We start from the raw sequence: 24,080 nt of genomic DNA, 5'->3' as shown, positions 1-24,080 counted from the left end.
GTGATACCGTGAAACCGCGGTATTTTTGCTCACGGTTATCGTACCGTCAAAATCTCATACCGGCACATGCCTAGTTTCTACCTTTGGATTTTAACATTTAAAGTCCTGTTTTCCCTTTATTTGGCTATTAAGTGGAAACAAGCACGCATGGAATTGGGTGTGGTTAGATAAAATCAGTCTGACAATTTTCCACATTGGGAGGTAAAATCAGAAGCCTCCTTTAGTTTTCTAGTAAAAGCTGGCATTTTTCTGCTGTGTATTTGTGCCATTGTTGTATACATTGTATACAAACAATAGAAAGACAAAATTGGGAGATGTATTAAGGCTGACAACGTTTAAGAAGCCCTCTTTAAGAAGCCAGCTGGCATTTTTCAGCCTTTGTTCCACCCTATTGTCATTTTTAAAGGCCACTAACATTGAATGGTAGGACAAGGTGGCTGTTTTCCACCTTCAATAGTAGTCTCAGTGGCTGCTCTTATGTTGCTTGTAAAAACTGGCCAATGCAATTTTGTAATGCCAGGACTGAACTTTTCACTCCTTCACATCAGCGGCAGCCTAGTGTGAAAGAGTCTGACGTCAGCACAGAAACAGAACGGTGTCCCGCTTGTCTGCATGACCAAATTTTAATGATGAGACGTCACAGCATTTCATGAAGTAAGCAGTGAGGCTTTTCATTGACGAGTAGGCCTAAGCCTCACGAAGGGATGTATTTTTCATTGTTGCATAACAAAGCCATGGCTTTACTTTTTTTAAGGAGGAAGGTGAGACTATAACAGCCGTGAAAAGGGCTTTACTAATTTCAACATGAAGGGGTTAATGTCGTTTGTGAGATACAGTTTGACACTAACTGCTTTGAGATATCATTTAGGCTGAGTAGGGAGATGTTTGTAAGCCCCTTTAGTCCAAAAGCTTGGGTAATTCCATTAATGCATATTTATCAAGGCTTTCTTCATTGTCCTCGTGTTGTTACTTGTGAATACGTCAGCCAAAATCGCTTTCTAATTGGACGTTCTTTTTGACGCCAGAGCATGGAATAACACTTGTTGATATAGTCGTGTCTGTCCCAATGTAAAAAGCAGTTTAAGCAATTCCGTTCGCAAAGCTTGCCAGCAAAGGTTTTTGTATTCATTTTGTTTATTTGTTCATATTATTTGGTCAATTTAGTTCTGAAAACTAAAACCCTACTAAAATCCATTGATGTGAATGGCGTACCGCAAGCACACGTCACTTCCTCTCATTAATATTCATGACGTTAGTTACTGTTGCTAAGGGGGGACATGCCACCGTTTGTCCCTAATAGGAAATGAATAGAAATCCTGTACGAAGAAGATTTTTACAGAGCTAAACCTACTAATTCTCTCCGAAAATTATGTCCCTGGTGCCAAATTCACTGGCAATGATGTGGAAAAACATAAAAATATTCAGTTAAAGAGATAGCTTGAGTGTCGAGGGCTGAAGTAGACGAAAAAAACGAGCCAACCTAAGCATTGCCTTAGCTTTTTTATCGACACCTTTTTCTTACGCGACTGAAAATGACATTCTCCTGTTTCAACAAGCTCTCCTTTACCACCAGCCCAGTCTTTCTTATATATTATATCCTCTGGTTGTCCTACGTCTTTGACCGTTCTTGGGGGTAATTTAGTTAGTTTTGTGTAGCGATCGCAAATGCTAGTCAGTGACAGCCAACGAACACTTTTAATTTTTCATTTATAACAAATCTTAATTCTATAATTTATTTACACTTCCCCCTCACTACAGTTGTTTTTTTTTTTTTTTTTTTTTACAACAGAAAAGGTAACTGGCAGTCAGATACCAGTTCAATTCTGTTCAGGTCATTCATTGTCGGACAGAAGCAGCATGGCACATCGTCACGCTAAAAAATAAGTTAAAAATATCAAAATGGCTTACCTCTTTGTCCTCTCAAAGACCATACCAACCCAACAAAATATTTGCTGCATATGAAATGTGAATGGCTTCACCCTGGTTTCACTTAGCTGGCGTTAAAATGTCCACGCAAGTTGATTAATTCCTCACATTTTTTGGTTTCGGGAAACGTAAGAAGAAACATCCTTCATATGTCGTAATGTCTAGAGTCATTTCTACATGTTCCAAAAAAGCAAGGTGTGATCGGCATGTTCGTTTTTGAAAGATTACTGGAGAAAAGTAGCAGAATTAACATTGTTTCTATGCGAGGGCGAGTCTATAATGTCCCACTCTTGCTTTACTTTCGGTTTACGATGCGACGTCACGGTCTACAAATAGGATGTGTGCGGTACGCCATTAGTGAAACTCCAGATCAAAGCAGTCTTATGTTTTTTTTTTTTGTTTGCATCATGCATAAAATTATATTTTTTTCTTTTTTTTTCCTTTAGTTTATTTTTTTATTAACAAAATTATTTTGTTATTCTAATTAACTTTCTCAGCTAGATTTAGCATCTACTTGTGAAATATTTAGGGCCCGAGCACTAAGCGTGCGAAGGCCCTATTGTTTTGCAAAGGATTATTTTTTTTTTTATTTTTTTTTTTTTTTTTTTTTTTCAGGGCAAATGAAAACGGCCAATTTGGAGGCCTGAACATGCACGAAAAGTCACCAAAATTTGCACATACGTCCGGAAAATTGTAAATTTCGATAATTTTGCAACGTTGCAAAAAAATATAACAAAATGGCTCAGTGGCGCCCCCTTGAAATTTTAAAATTGGCCTATAACATTAGGGTCTGTCAGCGTAGAGCAATGAAATTTGGGGGGTCTATACCTTGTCCAAAACCGCTCCAAAAAAGCATTTACACGCATATTCCAAACCCAACAGGAAATCGGTTATTTTGGATCAAATATGAAATTTTTATCGATTTACAGGGTGCACATTTGAGACCTTTTCGCCGAGGGAGTTAGTTGGATCATCTTCAAAATTGGTGAGACTGTTCAGGAGACATATGAAATCTTAAGTTTTGAAAATGGTGCGTTTTCATTCACGGGTCTGACCTGGGCGTGGTGCCAAAGTCGACCATTTTTTCGGCAAAATGACAAATTCAGTAAATGACTTATAGTTCCTTGACACAACGTTCAATCTTTTTCATATTTGGCATGTATGTGTGGTATCCCACCCTTAACACGAGTGCATTGAAATATTACCCATTAGGTCTAGCGCCCCCTAGTGAGAACAGGAAATGCCTTTTTTTACGAGACAGGTTCCTCCTCCAAGGGAAAAAAATCTGTTGACCTCAAACCTGCATCAGGGGAGCCTTAAGACCTGTGTTCAGGTGCCTGATGAAAAATATTGAGGTTTCGTTGAGGCGGAGGGGTCCAAACAGGAAAGTGAAAATGAACGTCAACAATTTGTCACGCAAAAAACTTTGAACAGTCATAACTCGGCAGATATACAACATATCTGCGCCAAACTTCCCGTGTTTGTTGAGAGTCATACCCTGAAGGTTCTTGTAGGGGTCATTTGCATCAACTCTACAGTGCCAACTAGTGGCGACAGAAAGAAGTTTTAAAAAAGGCCTTTCCTATTGGGTTTTTTCAACATAGAGCAAGGAAATTTGGGGAGTAGATACCTTATGCAAAACTGATCCAAAAAGTCTCTTGCACCCATATTCCAAATCCAACAGGAAATCGGGTATTTTGGATCGAATGTGAAATTTTCATGGGTTCACAGTAGGAGTTTACATTTGGAGGCTTGAATATGCACAAAAACTTGTACAAATTTGCACATACATGCGGCTTTAGATAACGTTCGATAATCTTGCAATGTTACGAAAAAATGTAGCAAAATGCCTCAGTGGCGCCCCCTTGAATTTTTCAAAAAGGCGTTTCCTATTAGGTTTTTTTAACAGAGAGTGATGAAATTTGGGGAGTCGATACCTTGTGCAAAACTGCTCCAAAAAGTCTCTTGCACCCGTATTCCAAATCCAACAGGAAATCGGGTATTTTGGATCGAATGTGAAATTTTTATCGGTTCACAGTAGGAGTTTACATTTGGAGGCTTGAACATGCACGAAAACTCACAAAAATTTGGACATACATGTGGCTTTGCATAACGTTCAATAATCTTGCAACGTTACGAAAACATGTAACAAAATGGCTCAGTGGCGCCCCCTTGAAATTTTCAAAAAGGCCTCTCCATTTAGGTTTTTTCAACGTAGAGGGATGAAATTCGGAGAGTCGATACCTTGTACAAAACTGCTCCAAAAAGTCTCTTGCATGCATATTCCAAACCCAACAGGAAATCGGGTATTTTGGATTGAATGTGAAATTTTTATCGATTTACAGTGTGCACATTTTACACCTTGGCACCTAGGGAATTAGTTTGATCATTCTCAAAATTGGCGAGACTGTTCATGAGGCATATGAAATCTTAAGTTATCAAAATGGTGTGTTTTCATTCACGGGCCTGACCTGGGCGGGGTGCCAAAGTCGGCCATTTTTTCGGCAAAATGACAAATTCAGTAAATGACTAATAGTTCCTTCACACAACGTTCCATCTTTTTCATATCTGGCATGTATGTGCGACATCCCACCCTTAACACGAGTGCATTGAAATATTACCCATTAGGCCTAGCGCCCCCTAGTGAGAACAGGAAATGCCTTTTTTTACGAGACAGGTTCCTCCTCCAAGGAAAAAAAATCTGTTGACCTCAAACCTGCATAAGGGAAGGCTTAAGACCTGTCTTCAGGTGCCTGATGAAAAATATTGAAGTTTCGTTGAAGCGGAGGGGTCCAAACAGGAAAGTGAAAATGACTGTCAACAATTTTTCTCTCCAAAAACTTTGAACAGTCATAACTCGGCAGATATACAACATATCTGCGCCAAACTTCCCGTGCTTGTTGAGAGTCATACCCTGAAGGGCCTTGTAGAGATCATTTGCATCAACCCTACAGCGCCAACTAGTGGCAATAGAAAGTCACTCGTTTTTCCAATACATGTCCAGTTCTTTTCAGGTTGGTCATTGTAATTTGAAGACCTATTGTAATACTTATTTACAGCCCATGTCCACGTGTCTCTGTCTGTTGCCGTGACGACCCTTTATTCGCCATTTAAAGGAAATATTTTTTTTCAAAGACTCAGGCAGCTTATATAGCCACAATATTTGGCACACTTCGTCGAATTGGCCCAGTTAGAAGATTAATTTTGGTTTTGAATAAGGGCTTGGCTGCACAGCTCAGTAGTGGCTCCTTTTTTGTAGTACTCTCTCCAATAGGGGTTTTTATCTCTTGGGTGTGGGAATGTAAATAGGCGACTTTCGAGCATGTTATGTTCTAATGAGATGATTAGAGAGGAGCATCTGCCAACACCCTGACCTGCACACAGTCCGAGTTGCGTGACGTCCGAGTTGCGCTAGATTGCGAGGGCCCGTTCAGTCCTGCTTGCAGGCCTAGTTTTAATTGTTATCTTAATTTTGGCATCCAGGAGTTAGGTTTATATTGCAAATCAATACCTGAGAACCTCTGCTTATTGTCTTGCACATGGAAAATCTCTCTTGCGCATGCGCACACATCTGCAAGAAGAAAACAATCTGCTAACATCAGATTTACATACACAGGTGTAAACAACAAGACAAATAAAGTGCTCGTGTAGCATAAACTGTTTCCACAGATATTCATTATTTATTTATTCCACGGAGTTCCACAGAGTTCTCCCAGCGTGTGTGTTTGAATCCGACGAGACAGTCAACTCGTGTCGATGTGCCCATGACTGCTGCAAAGCCGAGAATCCAGTTGTCTGTTCAATTGTCTGACATGCTGGTATGTGATCGGCATGTATTAGCTGATTTGTTCAAATGCACATGTTTCTGGGACAACAAAAAAAAAGAAAAAAAAGAATAAGCTTGGTGAATTAATGTGATTAAAAAAGGTCAATGCAATGGAAAATCGATCAGATCTTCAAGGGAAAGAAAGGCGTTGAAGAGGCTTATTTCATTTTATTTGCTCTGAGGGGGAGGTTCAGAATATCTTCCATGTTATACTGCCTGGCCCCAGGAATAATGAACAGAAAATTTTTAAAAAACAGATTTTTATTTTTACATATGAAACATTTATGTATACCTTAAACCAGAGGTTGCGCTAGACTTTTTCGTTGTCTGTCATTTTGACTGACAGGGTCATAAAATCCGGTCATAATCTATTTTTACCCGTCACTTAAATTTTTAAAATGTTAATAATGACATATTGACATATTCAATAGTATTTATATATTATTATTAGGGCTGTCAAAATTAACGCGTTAGCGCGCGGTAATTAATTTTTTAAATTAATCACGTTAAAATATTTGACGCAATTAACGCACATGTCCCGCTCAGACAGTATTCTGCCTTTTGGTAAGTTTTACAGCAAGGCTTTTTGTGCTAACAGCGAACTCTTGTGGTCGCTTTGCGACATGGTTTATTCTTTTTCTCCTATCGTTCAATATGGCGGCATGACGTCTCTGTTGTGCTTATATGATCCTTGGACAAGATTTGTCCGTAAGTATGGTTGTTGTAAAGAATGTACATATTATGTTAATGAGCGAAAGGTTATATTTTTTGTATGAGACGCTTTTTGTTTATGTTTAGTTAACCTGTATAGCGTGCTAAGCTAACGTTGTTGCTAATGCAATGCTTGTGTACTTTTTTTTTGTAGTTTTAAAGGGGACAATGGTTTGAGGCCAATTTATTAATAAATCAGATGAAAAAGGAAGAAGTCTGATTATTAAGGCGTCGTTCACTAGCTGTCTAGCGTTGGAAAAAGTAGACGCTTCGGAGTGAGGACAGCATAAACAGATTTAAATGACAGTAGAGTGAAATGCCCACTACAGTCCTTATGTACCGTATGTTGAATGTATATATATATATATCCATCTTGTGTCTTATCTTTCCATTCCAACAATTTATTTTACAGAATATATATATAATTCACAGAAAAATATGGCATATTTTATAGATGGTTTGAATTGCAATTAATTGCGATGAATTACGATTAATTAATTTTTGAGCTGTAATTAACTCGATTAAAATTTTTAATCGTTTGACAGCCCTAATTATTATTATAATTATATTTTATATTTACAAATATAACCAAAATGAGATTGAACACAATAACATTTTAAACGAAGTTTCTTTTTACTGCAATGAGGTCCAGAAATGCTTCTCAAATGTGATACATTTGGCAATGTAGTTAATGTGCATTTTGAAGTTATTTTTGTTTATTTACCTATATTAGGCTACTTTCCTTATAATATAAAAAAGTAAATGTTTGCATTATCGTCAATGTTAATGTCTACCCTACGTTCTTAAGTAGTTAAAATTGAGGTTTTGCATTTAGATGTGAGGAAATGAGGGAAAATAAAAATTAGGAGATGGAAGTTGCGGTTACTGTATGGTGTTTTTGTTAACGGTTATTTTGCACATCGTTGAAAAATACAATTTTGAATGACAATGAGTTTCTCATGTATGGCTTGTTACAGTAAGTGTAATGCAGTAGCTTAATGCATGTGTAGAACATGTTGTGTTTTATTGTGTGTTATAGGTATGACGGCCAAAAGCAGTTTTCTCTCCATTTCCGTGGTTTTAGTAGAAAAAATAAATCTGGCTCCGTGGCGAAGTTGCGGTTACTGTATGGTGTTTTTGTTAACGGTTATTTTGCACATCGTTGAAAAATACAATTTTGAATGAAAATGAGTTTCTGATGTATGGCTTGTTACAGTAAGTGTAATGCAATAGCTTAATGCATGGGTAAAACATGTTGTGTTTTATTGTGTGTTATAGGTATGACTGCCAAAAGCGGTTTTCTCTCCATTTCTGTGGTTTTAGTAAAAAAAAAAAAAAAAATCTGGCTCCATGGCGACCTTTATGTCAAGCAGTTCCGGCAAGAAATTCCAGCCACTTTCACCCCTGCTTAGCAGCATACGTGATCTACACCAGCTAAAGGCTGCAAAGTATGACCCGAGCGTGTTTAGCGTTTATAATCAGTATTGATCAGTACGTACCAATCACATACTGTACATTTCCACGGAAACTGGCTGATCTTTGGCTGATCAATCAGTGCACCACTAATGACAAAGTATAGTCTTTAGGACTAAAATGCGATCACGTGGTTATGTATTCCAGGCCTTGTGTCAAGATAATGGGGCTTCTTTTACCATTCCACACTGCTCTCTTACTTATGAATAAATGGCTTGAGTCTCCTCATTGGTACCCCACTACATATCTTCAGACTATAATCATCATTTCTCTTGCAAGCTGTGTGAGAAATTTATTTTTATTCATCCCTGTGAAATGAATTACTTGCACATTTCTACCGACTAAGCCAGAACAGTCATTGATTTCTTTCCCTTGCCGCATTTGTGTCGTTGATCACCATGGTAAGAGGGAAAAGACGACTTTGGTTCATCCCACTTTTGTGTTGCAGTAGTACAAAATCCCTAATATAGACCTCCCAGAGGAGGGGAACCTCAGTTTAACACACGTGTTGACACGTATCATGTCAACGTACATGATCAGCTCCCGCTGCCAAATTTAAGCAGCAGGAGGAGGGCCAATCAAAGTGCTGATTGGAACTATGTAGGTCTCCTATTCCTGTAAACTAGAACATTTTGTACAATCGTCCTCTCTGAGTAATGGTGTAGCAATAAGACAGACCCAGAAATGTGCAGTGCCCTATATATAGTTTTTGTACTTTCCCCTTTTTTGATGTCGTGTCCCTCCATCCACCTCAAAGTTTTATAATCATGGTATAATATCACTTTTTTAATTTGTCATCTTTTTCTACATATTCGGTCAATTTGTTCAAGCCTCATTCTCCCTCAGTTTGTGCCTTTCTCACTTTCCACTTTTGAGTTTGCATTTTCCACATAATGTATCAGCTCACTTCCTTGAACTCATTTCATCATCAGCCTGGTTACTTCAGTGTCTTGTGTCGGCTTTTTCACCTTTATAACGAAGCATTATGTTTTCCATGGGCTTATCACCTCTATGACTGTTCAAATGTTCTTTTAAACCTCATTCATTGCCAGCTGTTTTCAAAGCGGTTTGCCATGGTCAGTGTTGTTAATAACGGCGTTAGAATATAACGGCGTTATTTTTTTCAGTAATGAGTAATCTAATTAATTACTTTTCTCATCTTGGCAACGCCGTTACCGTTACTGAGGCGGGAAAGGCGTGTGTTACTATGCGTTACTAAGTTGGTTCAATAAAAAAAGCCTGAGAGAAACGGACTCACGGAGACGAGAGAGCAGAGCAGGAGTGGGGAAGACGCCGTTGCAACCGCGATGCTAGGTGGTTCCAATAATGCCTGACTGTAGCCATAGCTGACAAACTACGCCCACATGACATGGTAGATATCATATTATAGAACTCGATGCAAATGTCAGACACAACTGCATCGGCAACATGTTTCAAGGACTACATGCGTTAGTAAACAGCCGCCATCTTAAATTAGTAGACCTCTCAGGAAGGCTCTGATGTAGAGATCCTTCCTAGCGAACCTAAGTAACTTTAAAAAAAAAAAAATTTTTTTTTAATCTAAAATGCTCCTAATTCGGCAAAATCTTAACTTAAATCTATCTTTAACCCTTTAACACCTAAGCCTATTTTGGCCGAATTTGCATGCATTTGATGTTGCCTTTATATTTCAAAGAAAAAATTGTTTACAATGGCCAAATTGGGTCCCTTTTTTCAGGACACCTTGAACTTCATGTCTAAACTGTTGTTTTCTTCACTGACCAATTATAATCCACATTTTGGACCCAAAAAGACAAAAAAATCCCAAAATCTTTTTTCAAAATTTGTAAAGTTGACGTGCCATTGACAACCAAACATGCTCGACCAACCGTTTTGAAGCTTGATAATATTTATTCAACTTGTTAGGATAAACATTCAATAGAAAAAAATAAGATTGAATAGTTTTATGTTTGACAATTCAACACAAACAGCAGGTATGGTCATAGGCGTTTTTGGCCTTTACACATACTATGGTCAAAACAGGCTATATAGTGTGCAAAATAGTGAGAAAAAAATTTTATGTATTATCCAACACAAAAAGGGTTTGGAAGATATCTCTTTGTGAAGTTAGGTGTTGTACCCATCACCTTATCAAAAGTATATACGTACATGCAATCAAGCTTCTCGCACACACATCTACATAAAAATTGAAAATATTATAGTGAAGAAAAAATATATATAACATTGAAAAAAGTATTTTAAAAAATATTGACAAGTAGTTCAATTTCTTGGATTTTTCAGGCATGTGACCCAATAAAGTTTTTTTTTTTTTTTTGCGCACTCAATAAAGCTTCTTCTTGAACGGGTCACGGAGCTGCGTCACACACAACGTCACACAGCCTACTCTTTCGCCGTTTGCGCTCTACTGTCACTTCTACTCGCCGAGACGCCGATTCATCAGAGGAAAACAACAACAAATACGACTCATCTTCTTCCTTGAGTTAATGAAATAATGCATTAGCTTGTGCTAAATGTAGTTTTAGATTCATTCTGCACGTTTCAAAGTCGCTCGCTCAAACCAACCGGTATTGTGCATTTTTCGGCACGACACCGGCCGCTGCTTGCTTCGCATGCCTCCCTTTCAATAGTTGGCGCCTCGCTCGGAAATTTATTAAAAATGATCACATTCGGTTCGTCCTTCCTGACATCACAACGACTCTTGGGATAAGTAGTACTTTGTGCAGCTTTCGCTTTTGAAAAAGGACAAGAAATGATGACAATATGGAGATGGATACATGGTCCATGCAGCGTTTTAATGTATATTTATGAGTGCAATAAAACTATAAAATTCAAATTACATTATCTCCCGTTTTTCTTGGCCGATTGACTTCAAATAAAAACTGGTGTGGACATCACCTTCCGCACTTTCAAACGAGACCAACCAGCAGCACGTGGGTGATGTAATTACAGCGTGACGAAGCTTCAAAGACGATATACGTAAACGCGTCGCTGCCGACACGTTCGGTGTTAAAGGGTTAAATGATGAAACGGTTTTAAAACTTACACATGTTTAAAGTAGACAGAAGGGAACTAATGCAATAACGGGAGCAATTTTAACAACTTTAACCGTTGATTCACAACTTTAAATGACTTCCACACATAGCAAAGGTTACTATCTTGTTATCACAATACCCTTGTTTCTAGTTAAGTGGAGGGTAAAGAATTGGGCTAGGGCCAATTGTCCCCCAAACCCTTTAAACTTCACATTGCGTGACCTGTTTTTTTTTTGAGAAAAAAAAAATTATCACGAGTTACTTTGCCAAGTAACTAATTACTCTTACATTCAGGTAACTGAGTTACTAACGCAATTACTTTTTGGGAGAAGTAATTTGTAACTGTAATTAATTACTTTTTTAAAAGTGTTGCCAGCCATATCATTTGTTTTACTTTTACTTTTGTATGACATGGGTTGGTTTCACCAAACTACACCGGTGTATCACCAAAAACGGCTCTTTTTGAAAAGAAAACGTAATCACAGGAGGGACTTTGATGCAAGGGCGTAGGTTGCATAGGGACTGTAGAGACATCACACAACCAACTTTTCAGGATGCTCAAATTGTCCCCACCAACTTTTAGGTAACCTTATTTGCATTATATCATCGATATATCATGAATTCAGTTACATAGGTAATTTAGATTTTCTTCCCATATGTTGTAAGAATAGAATTGACCCTACCTTTATTAAGTGAATTATTTTCACTATGTTCAGACTTACATTTACCCCTTTTCACTTGCTGAATGGGCTGCTCCATTTTTTACCCCTTAAATCAGGGGTGTCCAAACTTTTTGCAAAGGGGGCCAGATTTGGTGTAGTAAAAATGTGGGGGGCCGACCTTGGCTGACATCCTTTATGTAGAACAATATATTTAAGCACATTTTAGCAAGCCATTCTGTGTGTCACATTTGCTATATTATTATTTTTTTTAAATGAATAATTTCAACAATCTTGCAACTAGCCTTTGTGGCGTTCTCTTTCGACTCTCGGGCTCTTGCGAAATGCTGCTGCAGTAAAATTAAACTAGTTTCAAGTTGCTTCAATTTCTCGCTACGTATCTTCCCTGTAATCTTGTCGTACATGTCAGCATATCTTGATTGGTAATATTGATTCAACTCTTTAAAAACAGCGACTGTCTCTTTGCAAATGAAGCAGACACAGTTGTTGCGTATTTTAGTGAAGAAATAGTCCAATTTCCACCTATCCTTCAAGCGTCAGCAGTTGCAGTCAACTTTCTGTTTTTTTGTTGATTGTCGCCATTTTAAAAAATTGGGTCACAGGGGGTAATGTTAGAGTGCTGCTGCCTTTTACTGGGTAAATGAGGAGCAGTATTTAGTGTGTAGGTTACTTCATATGCTGGTAGCAGTACTGCTGACCAATTTATTAAGTCTGTGTGCGGGCCAGACGTTATTGATATTATGACAGAGGCTGGGGGCCGGATGAAATTTGTCCATGGGCCGCATTTGGCCCCCGAGCTGGATTTTTGACAAATCTGCCTTAAATGCACATTTGATTGGCTGATGACTTGAACCCCGCCCCCACACACGCACACAGCACCAACACAGACAATATGTCAAAAATATGCTGCCTCCTCCGCCCAATTCGAAGAGGAAGGATATTTGAAGTTTTTTTTTCGGCCAGCAGCAGCCACTGTAACTCATGAAAAAAGATGTCAATGTTGTGGTGGTGGAAAACACACCACTAATTTTGCTACTGGAAGTTTGACCTGCATCAGAGTTAGCATAAAATTAAACTATGTGAACTTGCTAACCCACAAAACTCGCGTAGGAAGAAGCTGCCTAGAGAGAAGTGTCCTTATGTAAGTATTTTGTACTGTTAAAATTAATTAAACTGTGAAATGTAGTGAACCGAAGTTTACTCCCTTCTCCCCAATTTTTGTTTTTATTTTATTTATGTTTTCTTAAAGAAGCCCAAAGGATCTTTCATTTTTTGTTGTAGTGTTTTACCCAAGGGAAGGCTCCATTTTTATTAATTTTTGTGCCACATACAATGTTGAGTTGTCTTAAGACAAATGTTTATTTTTTGCATTCCTGGATAGTTAAGAGATTACTAACAAGTTAGTATTTATTGTGTATGTTACTATAATTTATGTCCAAATATTGCAATTTAAATTTGCTAATAAAATCCAGACTTTTAATCTGGAGGTCTTAAAAATATTTAAGTAGATTTTGAAAACATAGGTTTGAATCGAATGGTGTATCACCTGAACCAATACACATGAAACTTTGTATAAGTAAATACAGATTTATTTTGCATTGATCATTTAGCCTATCAATTAGGTTGTTATTCGTTAGAAATGTAGCCCTGACCCCCGTTCACCGTTCATCTGTTTGGTCTTATTAATGTCCCGTCCCCAGCAAAAAGTGTACATGTGTGTGATGCTGTTATATCGTCTCTCCTAATGTTGAGACCAAACCTACGCCCTTGCTTTGATGCTAATATTTACCTTTTTTTGTAACCTAAGGCTAGCATAAAACAACAAAAACAAGACTGTGGAAGGGCTTTTGATGGCAAACATATTTATTTACATTTATATACATCAAAGAAAAGTGCCGTGAGCGATGAGTGAGCATAACTAAAGTTCAACGTCAGTGATTTTTTTAAATGGCGTAAATGAATTCATTTCCACCACTACCTACAGTGACAAATACATTGTCACTGTGAGGTTCCTAAACTTGTCTCTCTCATGATCGACGTCACAAGCAGGCATTCACCCAAGATTCACCTAATCTTGAGCTTCTCAAAAATCTGTGTTCATCTCAGATCCAAAGCAAGGATATGCCACCATCTTGAGGGATCGGTTACTCATCTTTGTGTTATTTTGTTTGTTTGTTGTTTATGGAGGGTAGGGGGTTCTCAACCCATTCAAAAGCACGCTTGACAAAATATACTGTACGTCAGTGGCAGTTAGTGTTTTGAGCCCAGACATGTTTTTAATGCCTTTATTGTCATTACACAATTCTACGGGCAGAGCAACTTGCTTATTTAAATTTGGCACCCTGAAGCGATGGTTGCTCTGAGGATGACTGGGATGGACTTATTTGAGCGGGTGGGGTGATCTCAAAACAGATTGTCTCACGGCGTCAATGTTTTGGGGTGACCTTGCTGTTAATGGGAAATCCCGTTTCTTTTTCTTTACATCACCCATTTTCCTGAAGTTTTTTTTTTACCCATGAAACAATCGACTTCCAGCCAGGAACACGACCACGAAGGGCATTATTGAAATGTCTACGGAATGCACTTTGCATTGTGACGACTGAGCGACCGCTTTAAAAAAAACTGCCTCAAAAGCGAAAGCGCGTTCCAACTTCGTCCACTCCATAACACTCACTGGGGTTCCTGAAAAATAAACACAAAATAAATAGTGCACGTTAAGAACCAAACTTTAAGCCCCACCCTCTTGAATAAGTCCATTTCTACAATCCTCAGAGCAACCATTGCTTCAGGGCGCTAAATTTAAACAAGCAAGTAGCTCTGCCCCACCCTGTACAACGAAACTGAGGTGCTCTTTACAGTGCAGGTAGTAAAAGTGCATTGTACTAAAATATAGAAAATCTTAAAATATTTACAAATAAAAGATAAATGACATACATCTCTACAAGATTTGTGCATGTTAACTCATTCACTCCCAGCCATTTTCACCAGAGCAAGGCCGTTCGCTCCTGGCCGTTTTTCTGGATTTTGACTGATTTTGCAAGACCCACAGAAAATTCTGTTCTATTGCTATATAAACATGGAACCCACCAAAAGAAAGATTACTCTCTTCTTTCAGCAGGAAAAAAAAGTTAGTTCATATCTTTTTCCATTCTTAAGAAATCAGCATTAGAAAATAGCTTAGTTTGAGCAATTTTCCAATTTCTGGTGAAAAAACAGAGAAAATGAACTTTTTGTAAACGCATATATTTCAAACATTGATTTTAGCAAAGCTATCTTTTGCATTAGTTACATCCCAAAAATCTGAATAATGTTTTCCTTTTACAAAAATACCATGAACAACCAGACAAATAGAGCTTTTGATAGCAAAGTAACAATTTATTTACACATGACTACTGATAGATGACATTTGTCGCCGAGATGACGCCACTGTCGCCACGTCAGCCATGTAAACTTTTCCCTCATCGTTGTCTGTCTCACAAAGATGGGTTATTTGTGCGTCTCTGCGGGGTCTGCTCGGCGAGCCGCTGCAATGGGGGGTCCCACTCATTTTGCTCGGTCGTCCAGCACCTGGACTCCCGGGCGTCCCCTCGGTTGTTTTGTTCGGTCGGAGCGCCGCCTGACATCATGCCGCCAGCGCTCTGATCATGCTGCACGGCCGTTCATTGCTGTTGAATCGGGTTGCGGTTCTTACAAAATGTGCTACTGCCCTCCAGTGGCCAGTTTTATTGCTTTAAAATGGGTTTGGAGCCTTGTTTTTTTTTTTCTCAGATAGAAAATGGGTTTGGAGCCTTGTTTTTTGTTTCTCAGATAGATCGCAAGGTATAGATGCTTCTTGTAAAAAAAAAAAAAAAGACGCAAAAGACATATAAATACGTTTTTGGGACAGTGAAGCATTTAAAAATAGAACATATTTATACGTTTCTGGGAGCAAATGAGTTAAAATAACAATTCTTTAAGTGCACCCAAAAAGTGCAGGCTAACTGGTATGGTGTCCGGGTCCTGACCCCAGTTGTCAGTTATGGCAAAAATGGGTCACACACACCTGAATACCTTACAAGACTTAAAATAACTAATACATCCCCTGATTATCATGCATGTTTAAATGAGGTTGCCAGAAATAACCACCTCCCCACCCAATCAGACAGTAAGCAAATTGCAGGAGCTGCAATTAAATGATGCTAATAACATTTCACAACCTCGCATTTTAAGTGATGTATTGTGACATTGTACACATGCCCTATCCCCCAACTTAATATTTATACGGTGACATAAAAAGAACATGGCTATTTACATGATGCCATGAAAGTCCATTTATAATTACACCTCTGCCTAGATCCCTGTAATATTTGTATGTTTGGGAGTAGGGTGTTTAATTGAGCTTTTATGTGATAGTGAAGTTTTACTATTGAAGTACACTTTCCATCTGCTCTTTGTACAACTACCCCTCTGTGTGCAAGCACTTGAGAGCCATAGTTACGACTGCAGGTGCATTTTTCTTTTTTTTCCACACACATTTTACACCACATCTCAGCTTGCGTAACACCAAAAGCGACTTTTGTCAGCTTGTTAATTTCTCATTGCTACCGGCATGTGGTACACCAAGTATCATCAATACTCCTCATTAATTCCCCTGACGCCTGTCGGTCACGCTGGAATGGATATAGAGGAGACCAGCAAAGACACTTCCAAAGATGAGTCATTCTGCCCTCAGCTTCCACCTCACGTCTCTTATTTCCTTGACTTGGTTTCTAGGTTGACAACTTCCAGCTGAGAATTTTTAATACAACAGTTGAAATAATCATTTGGGATGCACATTTGTTTCTTCACTAATAATTACTTGTTGGCAAAGTTGTTACTTTCTGGTACAAAAACATCCCTTAGTTCACTAGTGGAGAAATCACCCATTCAGAACCTATTCCCGTTTTTTGGCTAAAAAAAAAAAAAAAATCTACGTTGTTGTTCTGTTGTGCGAAGAACAGGAAACTGAGATTACAATTTGCACAGGCTCACCAAAATTGGACAATTGAAGATTGGAAAAATGTTGGTCTGATGAATATGTTTCTGCTTGGACATTTGGATGGTGGGGTCAAGAATTTGGTGTCAACAACATGAACGCATGGATCAATCCTGCCTTGTATCAGCAGTTTAGGCTGGTGGTGAGACGTAGTGAGTGGAGTTTCTGAAATTGATATTCTTCCGAAAATGCCTGTAATTGACCCAAAAAAAGTCACCTCGAGAGGCCAAATGGGTTAGCGCCAGTCAATAAAACCCCTTTCACACACACCTGAACACCTTTTAAATCTCGGGATTTAAACGTGGGTGAAAGCATTTTCCCGGGTCGACTGACACCGAGATGACGCGGAAATTTACCGAGTCACGTCTTAGTTTAATGTCCGAGAATTTCCCGGGAAGTGGTATCCGTGAAAGCAGGCGTTAAATTCCCGGGTCACAGCACGAAGGCTGATGACTAGGGATGGGAATTGATAAGATTTTTACGATTCCGATTTCATTATCGATATAGCTTAACCATTCAATTCTTTATCGATCCCCTTATCGATTCTAATTTGGACTAATGGACTGTATGAGGTCCTGGGTTCAATGTTTTATGGTTCATTTGCCTCGGGGTGTCGGTTAGAACACAAGGAGCAGAGAGTGGAGTGTGTCTTTGGCACTTTTAATCCAACTTGGCAACAGGCCCAACTATATACAGGCAATGGCACTTGATATGACAATCACTCAATGACCAGATGAGAGCATGCGTGGAAAGATGTTGATGTATTTGTATGTGTGTGGAAGAAGACTGGAATGTGTGGGTATATGTGTGGTTCTGAAAGGAAAGGAAATTAGATCATAATAGTGCTGATGCAATAAACAATGAAAATTGACTGTAAAGCGGTCAATAACACAGATACACGACTCGCACATTATAATTACACAAAGATGGAAGGGGGGTGGCGCGAGCGCGCGCGCACAACCCGGAAGCACGCACATGTGGTCATCTTGGCCATAAAAGTGGCGAAAACTAAGCACTTTACACTCATATGGATGTAAAACATCATCTTAAGATGCTAAACTAACACATTCCCTCTTAACACAAATGTGCAATGCGAAAATAATGTAAACAATGCTCTCCTTGATGCAGCGAGGACGAGCGGGAGCAACCAGCCGACGTAACAGTAAAAACACGAAACGGTCGTGCTGATAACGTCTCTAACTTATCATAAGAACTTCATGGCATGAAGAGGAAATACTTAAATTTGTTCATGGACGCACACCGATACTTCTTCTAACAGGTGGCCGTTCTCGGCTCAAAATGCACACCTTACGCCTATTCTCGGTCCAAGAATACGCAGCGTGCATGATGTAGGACAATAACAGGGAGAAACTGAAAGGTTGCTATGGGAATGAAGGCATACCCATGGAATCTTTCTAACAGGAGTATTAAAATTGCTTAGGAAGGAATATCATAGATCCATTAATAGACTTGTTTTTGGAAAAATCACAATTTCTTTAAGTAGTCTCATGAATAAAGGGAAAAATAATGCAAATTCCCTCGTCAACAACTCTCTCCAGGTTACACTTGATGAAAAGTCTCTCCATGAACCGTGCTTGCCGAATCAAATGCGTATATCATGCGTAAATTTCGAAACGCAAATCGTGCTGGATGGAATCGATAATAGTATCGTTAAATAAGTTGCCAAACAATTCCATGGAATCGGAACACATGGAACCAGTTCTCCATGAGAACCGGTTCTCGATTCTCATCCCTACTGATGACATAAATATCATGGCGGGCCGATCGGCATTTCCTCTTTCTTCAAAGTAAGACAAAAAGCAGTAAACATCGCAATTATCAACAAGGCAAGCTGAAAATATCAAAATTAACTGAAAACATAACGAAATTAAATGGCTACTGAATCGTAAAGCCGAGAAAGCGAGTCCATAGTCTATCTTTGGAAATGTGTGATTTATTTTGTTGCTGATGCCGACCCAAAATGACATAATGTGCGGGTTATAAAATCGGGCCAGCCGCCTTCCCCGTAGAGAGAGCGCTGAGTCAGCAACACGGGACAAGTCTGTAAAAGTGTCCAAACGGTGTTATTCTGAGGATATCTCACCATGTCTGAAAGCCATGACACAATCAAATCCAGTGTCACCTCACACTGGAGTTTACCGGGATTTAAGTCTGAAAGTGGCTTAAGCTTCTACTTTGGACAATTTTGGCTCAAAAATTGCCTGCCAGGAAATAAAACCGAGCTAAGTTGAATATGGTGAGCTCTCGGCAGCAGGTCCCTAAATGTAGGTTATTTGAGTGTGTATTGCCTGACACGTAAAGAGTGTTGTTCCCCAACCCAGTCTCCTTATTAGGCATAACTGATGCAACGGTAGAACACAAAACAAGTGGAAAGAGCAAGAAACTCTGTTATTATACTCAAGTAAGAATAGCGTTACTTCAAAATAATATTACTCAAGTAAAAGAAAAAGTAGTCATCCAAAAAAATGGCTGCCGGCCAATTAGAACTTCATAAATTCCAGGTTGTCCTACGCAATCCGGAACCCTACTAGAGCCAGCATGTGTAGTCATTTGTTTTGATGTTTCTGCGCATGCGGGTCAGTTTGCTCAGCGCGTCTCGGACTGCTAGTTACTGGACATGCGTACTACATTTACGGGCTCAACGGAAAAAGTCAGTCTGAGCGGGCATGCCAAAAAACAGATATGAAGAAAAATCGGAATTGTGCATCAAGACCTGCGGTCTGAACCTCGTCTTAAACTGGTTTCTTGAACATGACTATGAATTCACTGTACTCAAATGGACTCCACAGTCACTAGATCTCAATCCATTAGAGAAACTTTGGGATGTGGCGGAACGTGAGGAATGTTTCCAGTACCTTACTGTATCTATGCCTCAAAGGCAAAAGGGGTCTAATCTGGAAATGGCAAAGTTATAAATGTTTTGGGGCGTTTTTGAAGCATGTGTATTTTCAGTGGAAATGTATTGTCAATGGTAATGTTCTAAGATAAGTACCATATTGGCCCGAATATAAGACGGTGTTTTTTGCATTGAAATAAAACTGAAAAAGGAGTCGTCTTATATTTGCGGTCTAGACATTATACCCATTCACGACGCTAGATGGCGCCAGATATCATTGAAGTGATGTTCTGTCTTGACAGATCTTGGCTACTTTCAAGTTTAACCCTTTAACACCGAACGTGTCGGATGCGACACGTTTACGCATATCATCGTTGAAGCCTCGTAACGCTGTAATTACGTCAGCCACGTGCCCCTGGTTGCTCTCGTTTGAAAGTACGGAAGTTGATGTCCACACCAGTTTTTATTTGAAGTCAATCGACCAAGTAAAACGGGAGATAATGTCATTTGAGTTTTATAGTTTTATTGCACTCATAAATATGCATTAAAACGCTGCATGGATCATGTGTCTATCTCCACATTTCCATCATTTCTTGTCCTTTTTTCTAAACCGAAAGCAGCACAAAAGACTACATATCCCAAGAGCCGTTGTGATGTCAAGAAGGACGAACCTAATATGAACATTTTTAATAAATTGACGAGCAAGGCGCCAACTAAGGGAAAGGAGACACGTGTAGCAAGCAACGGCCGGTTGCATTTAGCGAGCGACTTTGAAACGTGCAGAATGAATCGAAAACTAAATGTAGCGCAAGCTAATGCATTATTTCATTAACTCAAGGAATAGGATGAGCTGTATTTATCATTGTTTTCCTCGGATCAGTCGGTGTCTCGGCGAGTAGAAGTGACAGCAGCGCGCAAACGGCGGATGAGATGAGTAGGCTGTGTGACGTTGTATGTGACGCAGTTTAGTGACATGTTCAAAAACAAACTTTATTGAGTGCGCCGAAAAAAAGAAAAAAACTTTATTGGGTCGCATGCCTAAAAAAATTGAATTGAACTGAACTACTTGTCAATATTTTTTAAAATACTTTTTTTTCAATGTTTGTTATTTTTTCTTCACGATGAATCTTTTCAATTTTTAAATAGATGTGTGTTCGAGAAGCTTGATTGCATGTACATATATACCTTTGATAAGGTGATGGGTACAATACCTAACTTCACAAAGAGATATCCTCCAAACCCTTTTTGTGTTGGATAATATATATAATTTTTTTCTCACTATTTTGCACTGTATATAACATGTTTTGACTATAGTATGTGTGAAGGCCAAAAACGCCTATGACCATAGCTGCTTTTTGTGTTGAACTGTCAAACATAAAACTATTCAATCTTATTTTTTTCTATTGAATGTTTATCCTAGCAAGTTAAATAAATATTATCAAGCTTCAAAATGGTTGGTCGAGCATGTTTGGTTGTCAGTGGGACATTACAAATTTTGAAAAAAGATTTTGGGATTTTTTTTTGTCTTTTTGGGTCCAAAATGTGGATTAAAGTTGGTCAGTGAAGAAAACAACAGTTTGGACATGAAGTTCAAGGTATCCTAAAAAAAAGGAACCCAACTTGGCCTTTGTGAACAGTTTTTTCTTTGAAATATAAAGGCAACATCAAAGGCATGCAAATTTGGCCAAAATAGGCTTAGGTGTTAAAGGGTTATTAACCAGTTTGCATTATTTTATTGCAATGTTTTTTCTTATTCAGATTTGTTTCAAGACTATAGTTACAGTTATACTTCACTTTGATGGTTAATGCAGTTATTACAATTTTGTTGTTTTATCACAATAGATTGATTTATTTACATTCCAAAAACCAGAAGTCATTCATGTACAAATGTGATTGCACTTTAGTTTACATATTTAAATGTTCAGATATTAAGATTTGAATGAGGCAAAATAACATGCTTTTTCACTCAAATATATTGTTAGAATCATTTGTTTCAGATGTACTGTAATTATTTTCTGTATAAAAATTAATTTGGTGTTCAAAAAGTCTTTTTTCAAACTTGAGTCTTGAAAAAGAGGGGGTCGTCTTATAATCAGGGTTGTCTTATATTCGGGCCAATACGGTATATTAAACTGCTGTAACACATTGTACTTTTATAATACTTAATACATTACACAAGCTATTGATGCTTTTCCATTGGCCGTACAGGGAATAACCAGGTTGTATTTCTCACACCTTGTAACCCAGCATTGTGTTATTCCCATGTCATGTAATTCGATTCAGTTCCATTAAATTTAATCAATTTGTTGAGTGCTGTAACACAACAGAGGTTTTCTTGTCACACCCCTGACTAAAAAAACGACTATCATTGGCTGGAAATAACAAGAAATACACGCACACACACGTGCTAAAGTTACAAGTGGAATACCCTTGTGCTGCACTTTGTTGTAGTGGTCGGAGAGACATTTACTTACATACAAGAATTGTTGATTTGGTGTTTTTTATGTTTGTCCATTTTTTATTATTTTTAAGCACTGTTGCTTAAGAAAACAGCAGCATCAAGTAAGACAGGCAAACTGGCTTTCAGTTCCATGTGCTGTACTAAAGATGGTTTTGCATTACGTGGTTCAACATTCAAGTAAACTAAATTGCATGTCCATGTTTAAATTCCAGAAATCTAACGCTAGTCCCTACCAAAAATACTACCTGCAGAATCTTTAAATCCTGTAATCCTTCTCTGTTCCATGTCCTCTAGCAAGTGGTCAGGATTTAACACTGTGGACTACTCTGAAACGGTGGCTGTATATTTATGTAGGTTGAAAAGACACTTTTGTGGCTCACGTAATGAGTAAATACCTCAATCAGTCTTCCGCTGATGAATGAACACTGAGGTTGATTTGTGCTTGCTGTGTAATACTCTTAAGTGTTGCCTACTAACAACAATCCCTTTTTGTCTCTGTGCCCACCTTTTTTTCTTTTCTTTTCTTTTTCTCCAACATTGGTTGCTTTTTGTGTCAACATATTTTCTGTTTCTAGGGCATCAAGGCGCATGGGAGCGCCACGTTGTCCTCAAGGAGACAACTGAGTGAGTGTCTATTCTGATATCACCCGAGTGGACGTGACTGTATTGTAGTGGCCCTGTGTACTCGACTTGATACGGCAAAACAAAACAAATACACTGGGGGTCTTTGCACCGGGTCTTGCTTAGTACACTGTGCTCATTGAGCAGTTGTTCTGCCTTCCTTCAATTTTGAAATTTCAAGAACATTTGAATATTTTCCCCATATAGCTTCTGACAGTATTAATGTACCACTGAACAGTTATTGGGAATCAGTGACCATGACAAATTTTGTTGTTAAAAAAAAAAAAAAATCATTCCTAATTTGCTATTTTTCAACATGCAATGCTGAAAAACACTTTTAAAAGACTGGAAAATCTACATATATGCTACTGTTTACTAACCGTGGACAAACAAAGAACATTTCTATGTACTTTATGAATCAAGACTCTGTAATAAAGACCCTTCAAGTGAGGAATGCTTATCTGTCTTGTTACGTAGAAGGGAATGCTGCCCATTGCACACTGTACCTATAGATCCTTCACCCTGTGAGATGGTGACCATGAAAGTGTTGTTTCTCTTCTGGTTGTAGAAGCTGGAAGTCAATGTGATAGCCAAAATTTCTTTGCCAGTTAAGGGTAGAAATTCTTTTGCTCAAAAGGAACAGGCTATTCCTCTCCATTTGTTTTAAGTCAGTGACTTTTGACTAAATCTAATAGTCGCAGCAACTGAACAAAGGAAAATGCGCTTCCTCAGCGTAAAACGGTATTTGAGTGCTCAGCGTGTCAAATCAAGAAAGCACACTTTCCCCCTTTTTAAAGAACTAGAATGTAAATTTGATCCTCTGTAGTGAATTTAGGGAATGCAATGTGTCATGACATTCAGCTGAAGCAATATGTTGGACTGCACATTTATTTGAATTTGAATCATTGTCACAATTACGGCTTCCATGATCAAATCAACCTGATAGACTGCGATATATACATTTAGTCTTCTAAATATGCAATCTAGTGCCTTTCTCAATGAGTTCTTAGCCATTCACCATGGGTGGAATGCATGGGTAAAGCTTCATTAAGCCGCATAAATAACAAGCGAACACACCCTGCAGCGGGGCCTTAGAATCACTTGGTGGGCTGATGACATATGTCGACATAAGACTGTAGCTAAGAATGGGGATAAGGAGCATTATGGCGAGAGTTTAGTGCTTGAAAAGAACTCAACGTCCTTTACTGGACTTGCTTCGGATTTAGGAGAAATGACATCCAACAAGATAATGGTATACAGTGCTGTCAGAGATTACATGAAAAAGTAATTTAATTACTGATAATTGCTTACTCCTCAAAAAAGTAAAACTTTATTATCAAAGTAACTAAGTTAATTTAAAAGTAATTTATCGGTTGCTTTTTACCAATTTTTCTCCCTTTGTTGCCTCAACATAAGAATGACAACAGAAAAATGTCATCGCATGTGTAACTGACTTTCTGACAATTGAATTTAAAGGGG

General features: G+C 38.4%; 1 protein-coding gene across 6 annotated transcripts in view; it reads left to right on the top strand.

The window, feature by feature from the left end:
* ccser1 (coiled-coil serine-rich protein 1) overlaps positions 1 to 24,080 on the top strand; it is a 378,554-nt gene that overhangs the window by 220,662 nt on the left and 133,812 nt on the right. For 4 of the 6 annotated variants that reach the window (XR_009062832.1, XM_057832962.1, XM_057832961.1 and 1 more), the window contains exon 11: positions 22,556 to 22,604. The exons of the other annotated variants lie outside the window; for them this stretch is intronic. Coding sequence is in view for 3 of the 4 variants with exons in the window: in XM_057832962.1 (XP_057688945.1) it covers positions 22,556 to 22,604 (49 nt within the window). In the remaining variant the exon portion in view is untranslated. The remainder of the gene's footprint in view (positions 1 to 22,555; positions 22,605 to 24,080) is intronic. 6 annotated transcript variants of the gene reach the window in all.

The sequence above is a fragment of the Corythoichthys intestinalis genome, chromosome 3 (assembly GCF_030265065.1).
Source record: "Corythoichthys intestinalis isolate RoL2023-P3 chromosome 3, ASM3026506v1, whole genome shotgun sequence".
NCBI classification, from domain to species: Eukaryota; Metazoa; Chordata; class Actinopteri; order Syngnathiformes; family Syngnathidae; genus Corythoichthys; species Corythoichthys intestinalis.
This window is presented reverse-complemented; position numbering and strand designations above follow the sequence as displayed.